At 41.2% G+C, this 7009-nt stretch overlaps 1 protein-coding gene across 1 annotated transcript; it reads left to right on the forward strand.

Annotated features, from left to right (window-relative positions):
* Window positions 1-209: 209 nt before the first annotated feature.
* On the forward strand, window positions 210-6161 carry LOC143121060 (galectin-4-like). Its single transcript, XM_076281457.1, has 12 exons — window positions 210-251; window positions 384-472; window positions 1120-1324; window positions 1726-1839; window positions 3379-3405; window positions 3640-3663; window positions 3769-3795; window positions 3932-3967; window positions 4440-4469; window positions 4580-4668; window positions 5693-5858; window positions 6015-6161. Exons 1-12 carry the CDS (start codon window positions 210-212, stop codon window positions 6159-6161), a joined length of 996 nt encoding a protein of 331 aa, XP_076137572.1.
* Window positions 6162-7009: the final 848 nt, after the last annotated feature.

A 7009-nucleotide genomic window follows, 5' to 3' on the forward strand; every position in this document is an offset into this window, starting at 1 on the left:
ATTCTCCCCTTTTTGTTGATGTGTATGTACCACTCCTGCTTCCATTGAAACAGGCCTGCTGATAAAGCTGAGCAAATAATGGAAGTTTACTGTGCCTGGTATTTGCAGGCTTACTACCCCACCCTTCATAGTGCACATATAAATAAAAGATTGCCAGACGCTGGGCTCTCTTCTCATTCACACGGTCTCTGGGTCTTCAGCTTGCCACCATGTTCACAGCTCCTCCAGGCTACCAGCCCGTCTACGGCCCTGTGAGTACCTCCTCTCATCGCCCCTCTTCTAATGAGAAACACGTTGTGTTGCAGTGTCACCGTTATTTCTCTCAGACGTCTGGACATCGGAGTGTGGCTTAAACAATGTGGAACTATTTGTGTACCTTTTAGAGCATCCCTTACACAGGGCCTATCTATGGAGGGCTGAGGGCAGGAATGTCTCTGTACATTCAGGGGTCTCTTCCTCATCATATGAAAAGGTAATCTCTTCCTATTCCCATCAACATATTAAATTGCAATGTTACATTCAGAGCTGTGCTATATAGTCATACTAGAGATAATCTGTACCGTATGGATTTTGATCAGTAGAAAGTCTTAAAGTTGTAACAACTGATTGCAAGACGTACAACAGATAAAGTGAATTGAAGATGGTGTATGAGAGAGAGAGAAGCACGTAGTGAAGAATGTGTTTGAAGTAACTCACTTGTGAGAGAGGAATTCATTGTATGTATGAGAATATGATTTGTTCGCTGTTTCATTTCTACTCGACTTGTCTGACCACTCAGACCAGTTTGATGTGCTAATCCCAGATGTAGGCTTGTAAACCAGGCGCTGCATCTTAAGGTTATACTTCACCACCCAGAGCTGCAGAACCTCGCCTGAGTCTCCGGAGTCTCAGTGGCCGGAATAAATATTTGGTCGAACTGATTTCTAATTTTCCTTTATGGAGACAGGAAAAAGATATCCGAATTGTGTTTCTCTCAACAACCCTGTTAATACCAAGCATAGCAGCATAGATTCCAAGTCAGGAACATTATATTGGCGGGTTGTAAATTTGAATGTTATTATTATTAGTAGGTGTAGGAGGAACAGCAGCAGTATTACCAATATTCACTTTTTTTCACAGATTTAATGTGAACTTGCAGTGTGGTGAGTTTGAGGGATGTGACATCGCGTTCCATTTCAACCCTCGGTTTGATGGCTGGGATAAGGTGGTCTTCAACACATTCCAAAATGGGGAGTGGGAAGGACAGGAGAAGATCCATGAGATGCCCTTCTCTAAGGGCGAGGCCTTTGAGATGGTCATTGTGGTCACTTCTGAGGGCTACCAGGTAACCAGGAACCTAACAAAACATGATCAAAATCAAATAAAGACTTCTGAGGGTAGAATTACATCCTGCTCTGCAATATTTTATTTGTGGATCCATTTTAATTGCAGGTAAATTAAAATGGCTGATGATTGATCAAATGACTTGATGAGTGGATCAGAAATTCGCTTTATTTGTCTTTTTCACTGCTGCAATGTTTTATATGTATTTATCTGTTTGTTTGTTTAATTAATTATTTTAATTGTGTTAAATGTGTTTGGTACTTTGGTTAAATCGGTACTTGGCAGGTACAGTACATCACTGGCTTTTAGACAGTGAGCTCTCTAGTTACAGTTTCATAAAACTCTTTACTGCTGCTGCTTTAATGAATGTGACTCGTTTAATTACAAATTCACCCTTCACAGGTAAATGTCAACGGGAAGCAATTCTACATGTACCAGCACCGCATGCCTCTGGACAGAGTATCTGCTCTGAGTATTGCTGGTGAAGTGACCATTCAGACCATCAACATCATAGGGGTGAGTGTTGACCACTGAAAGTCTCCACATTGCACTCAGCTAATACACAGCAAATAATCGTAATACTGGTTAGGCTAGGGAACATGTGTTAGTCATTTGTACAGTATATGTTAAAGGGACACCAGGCAAGCCTGATGCTTTTTCTTTACGAAACTCCCCCTCGCTCGGTCTGAAGCTCTTTTCCTTTTCTTTGCGTCTTCCGTCAAGGGTTTTCGCTGCTTCTTCGCCGGCTCTGCCATTATACACACGTTTGCAACAATCTCTAGGGTTTCGTTAGCCTGCCTCTGTGCTGTAAACTGATCCTGCTTCGGTCGGCGGGTAGGATACACCGAATTTGCAAGTGGGATATTCTTCCTACAGGCAGTAGGGGCGGGCGAGAGAGCCTTCATTCGCCCCGTAATGAGTCTTTTAACCATATGCCGACTTAGGAAGATTAACACGAAAACGTTGCCTGGTGTCCTTTTAAATATATGTCTAATTTAGCATTGCTTTTTGTTTATTCGGCATGTATTCAGTTGCTTATTGAGGAATTAACAGCCAATTTTAAGAGAATTGTTGGAAAAAAACCCCTAATAAATGTGCACTGATGCTTTATACAGAACTATGAGCACTACTATGTACATATATTAACTATGTATCAATGACTAACACATAAAATAAAGTGTTACCCAGTATACATATACTTATACAAGCATGTTATACAAGCAGTTCAAGGATTATGAATTTTGGATACAATGTCAGTTCATGAGAAATTTAGTAAATGATATTATATACCACAGAACACCAAACATCAACCATGAGGCTCTCAGTCTCAACCATATGAATGATCTTTCCTGTAGGGTATGCCAGGTGGAGGTGGGGGCATGGGCGTAAGTAGAATGTGCATATGACTGAGAGCAAGTATTCTCTTTATGTGCTTTGCATCAACCCATCATATTACAAAATCATTGAGTGTGCATGAGTTCAGCATTCCATTGCTCAAAAGATGGTCTTCATTAAATCATGCTTAATCCTAGTACACATTTGAAGCCTAAGAGACTGTATGAATTGCTTCTTTAGGGTATGCCAGGTGGAATGGGGGGCATGGGGGTAAGTACATTGCAGATAAGTAGTATTCCTCTGAGCTTATCTCTTCAAATATATAATAGAATTAAATTAGGACCTGGGTATAAATGATGTTTTCTAAACAAAGTTCGGGAGGAGCCTGCGGGATGATTGACAGCAATTAACTCACCCACTGCCGCCGCAGGGTACGCCTATTTAAGCCGACCTCCTTTTCCATACGTCACACGCTCCGACGTTCGCGAAATCATCCCCCCTCCTCCCCCTACTCCTCCATTTCACCAATTGCCCTGTTACTCATCCTCCTTACACAGGGGGTGCAAGCGGTCATCGCTCTATCGCGAGGTCCGCTCCAGGCACTCCAGGACCACGGACAGCTACCTTGCCAAACACGCACTTCTCCCATACATTCTAGTCTAGCTGAAGCAATCATATCAAAGGGCGAACTAGTGAAACATGCTCTGAACATTATTTCAGGGAGGATATCCAGGGGGTGGCATGGGCGTAAGTTCACACACACTCTTGTTCCTTTTTCAATACAAATGCCTGGAAAGCCTGATGATGATAATATTTCTCCTCAACTACATCTGATATGTGGCTCCTAAATAATAGGACTAATTCTGTAATTCAATTTTTATTCAGAAAAGTTACTTCTAATAATTTTGTGACTTGATAGCCACACTTCATACACTGTACTGTCTACACATGAAATTAAATGATGTCCATTTCTCACACTAGGGTGGATATCCTGGAGGTGAAGGGGTACGTTCAGTATCATTCTAACAATACATTTATTAACAAAGAACTCTGGGCAGACAGCAAAGATGTGTTCATTACGCTAACTCTGCTCTTTTCAACCAATGCCAGGGATGCTACCCAGGTGGAGGCATGGGAGTAAGTCCATACTCTAATGGTCACTGCATAATATTCATGAGTATTTTGACAGAAACGCTTCACCTCATATTTTTACACTTGGCATGCGCTCCTAGACTCTCCCATAATTATGCTCAGATCTGTCTCTCTTCAACAGGGAGGTGGAATGGGTTACCCAGGGGGAAATCTGCCGGTAAGCATGGTTGTCTATGGAGCTAGCACACTCCATGCACTGCAAGCAGGACATAGAAATAGGACACTGAATTACAGTGAAGTTATTTAATCTAAACAGGACAATGATTTACAGTGAAGTTATTTCATATAAATAGGATAGTGATTTACAGTGAAGTTATTTAATCTAAACAGGACAATGATTTACAGTGAAGTTATTTCATATAAATAGGACAATGATTTACAGTGAAGTTATTTCATATAAATATGACAGTGATTTACAGTGAAGTTATTTCATATAAATAGGACAATGATTTACAGTGAAGTTATTTAATATAAATAGGACAGTGATTTGCAGTGAAGTTATTTCATATAAATAGTCATTTCCTGTGTATTATCCACATTGTGTATAAGCCGCAGGACAGTGTTTTATGCAAGTTAAAAGTGGTAGGACAGTGATTTACAGTGAAGTTATTTCATATTTTTCCTTCCAGGTTATGGGAATGGAACCCATCTACAACCCAGTGAGTAGAAATGCATGCTAGTTACTGTAAATGGTGCATTGGTCTTTCTAAAAGCACAAGACTTCCTGCTATGGCGGACTCCTGAGCCACTCTACTGTGCACCTTTTCAGCCTTTACCATACTCTAATATGATCCCTGGAGGAATGTCTCCCAAAAGGACCATCATCATAAGGGGCATGCTACCCTATGGAGCCAACAGGTTAGTTGGTCTTTTTCAGACTGCTGTCCTGTTATTGTCCTGCAAGTAAGCAGCAATGCGGGGGCCAAGCAGTGCGCTATAGCAGGAATGGCATTGCCATGCCATGAGCAAGCACTCACAGCAAGTTTGATTGCAATTGGATAAAGAATGACTGAGAAATAAGCTCATTTACTTTGTTACAGCGCCCCTAGAGGCCAAATTACACCAATGTCCTTGTGCGTTCTCACCAGCTCATCAGCTACCATGTCCCTCTACCAAGTTTGGACTTCATACACCAAAGTGTTGCTGAGATATGAGCTCACTTTCTTTATTACAGCACCCCTAGAGGTCAAATGAGACCACTTTCCTTGCATGTCCTCACAATCAGCTAATATGTCCATGTATCAAGTTTGGACTTCATACAACTAAGCGTTGCTGAGATATGAGCCCACTTCTTGTATTACAGTGCCCCCTATAGAGGCCAAATGATGCCAATTCCCTACTGTGTCCTCACAATGAGGTACCAAGTCCCTGTACCAAGTTTGGACTTCATACATCAAAGCGTTGCTAAGATAGGAGCTCACTTCCTGTATTGCAGCGCCCCCTATAGAGGCCAAATGATTCCAATTTCCTAGTGCGTCATCATAATCAGGTAACAGGTCCTTATACCAAGTTTGGACCCCAATAAGTGATTTCCGCAGCTTTTCGTCCAACAAATCCAGTTGTATGTAATAATAGAACACTATAGGATTATGAATTTATGAAATACTTCAAGTAGCAGAAAAGATTGTGGTTCTTATGGTAATCTTATGGATTTTAGAGGCTCTTAGTTATTTAACGCCTGTGCTTTTCACAATCGACTCTGTATGTGTGTGACAGTTAGGTTGATGCACTTGTTCATTTCAATTTGGAGTACAATATTTTAGTTGGAATGTTTTCAGAATGGCAGAAAATCCTCACATGTCAACATAGTGAGTGTGGGCCTCTTATTCTGATGTCTTTTCTCAGGGTTTACACTAATACAGTGTCCTCCTTCATACGGCAGGTTTTCCATCAACTTCAGGGTTGGATTCTCGCGGGACATCGCCTTTCACATAAACCCCAGACTTGACGAGGGGATAGTTGTGCGGAACAGTCAGATTGGTGGCTCTTGGGGACAGGAAGAACGCGAGCTCAGTTTCAACCCTTTCCAGGAGGGACAATACTTTGACGTGAGTGATGAGTGATGATGACGCCGCTGTTGAATGTCTTACGCTTGCAGTATTCATTCCCTTATTTACTGACAGTACATGATGCATGAGGTGTATTTGTGCTTTGCATATCTATCCGTGCTGTGCTCTCAATGGTTTCCATGTGTTTCTCCATAGATCTCCATACGCTGTGGTAACCAGAAATTTAAGGTGTTCGTCAATGGACAGCATATGTGCAACTTTTTCCATCGTGTCCAGCCCTTCACACAAGTTGATCTACTTGAAATAGAAGGAGAGGCACAGCTTTCCTATATACACTTCTGAAAATATCAGCATCCTATGTACCAGCATTCAGTTACAAGCTCACATGACATTATAGATCTAGCACTGTTGTGCATGTAAACTACTTTATTTTAAATAAACTCCAAGGAAATGATCATGTAGATCACTGTATGAGTGATCACTGTATGTGAGTTCATTATACAAAATAAACAATAAAAACAGTGATGAACAACTTGTAAGATATTAACATTGCTTAGTTTTTGGCATTTTGGTTTATGCAATAAAATCATCAGGAAATTCACAGATTCATAGAAGCAACACACAATGTGTTAACACCACAATAATTAATATATCACATATACTCAGATTTGTCATTGCAGCTCCAAATGTACAACTAGTCACTCTGAAGTGGCACCTTGTAGGAGAAGCTTATTTGGTATCTGTGACAGTGCAGCAGTAATGGCTTTTTCCTGGCAATCTCTTTCCTGGCATGGCAACAACAGATACCCAATGGAGAGGTCATGACAGGATATCTGTACTCACCTTTTACAAGAGCTGATGGAAGTACAATTGGGATTGACCCTCTATATTTGCCACCTCAACTCAAATAATTTTAATAAGTCTTGGTCAGACAATGAAGCAAGCAAGCAATGAAGCAGACATACAAAATGTCTTAAAATGCATAACTGTGCAAAGTATTTTGTCTAGATTCTATTGCTGTCAAACTATTTGATTTGGCTTTGATCACGGAGGCGTATAGACATTCTGTCTGACTCAGCCTCCTCCTTGCCTTTGCCCCGTACCTCCTCAACATCCTGCTGATACACCTGGCCACATTCCAGTCTCCCTTCCAGGAGGCCAAAGAATCTGACCTGACCAATCTCCTGTAC

Source organism: Alosa pseudoharengus, unplaced genomic scaffold, assembly GCF_046254945.1.
Source record: "Alosa pseudoharengus isolate Yale_2024_CS ecotype anadromous, Long Island Sound unplaced genomic scaffold, YU_APseudo_1.1 YU_APseudo_1.1_scf_13, whole genome shotgun sequence".
Lineage (NCBI taxonomy): Eukaryota > Metazoa > Chordata > Actinopteri > Clupeiformes > Clupeidae > Alosa > Alosa pseudoharengus.

Coding starts and splice junctions, on each gene's coding strand:
- LOC143121060 (XM_076281457.1), top strand. CDS start 210: ATGTTCACAGCTCCTCCAGGCTACCAGCCCGTCTACGGCCCT. Junction 473..1,119: donor CTTCCTCATCATATGAAAAG/GTAATCTCTTCC, acceptor TTTTTTTCACAG/ATTTAATGTGAACTTGCAGT. Junction 3,796..3,931: donor ACCCAGGTGGAGGCATGGGA/GTAAGTCCATAC, acceptor TCTCTTCAACAG/GGAGGTGGAATGGGTTACCC.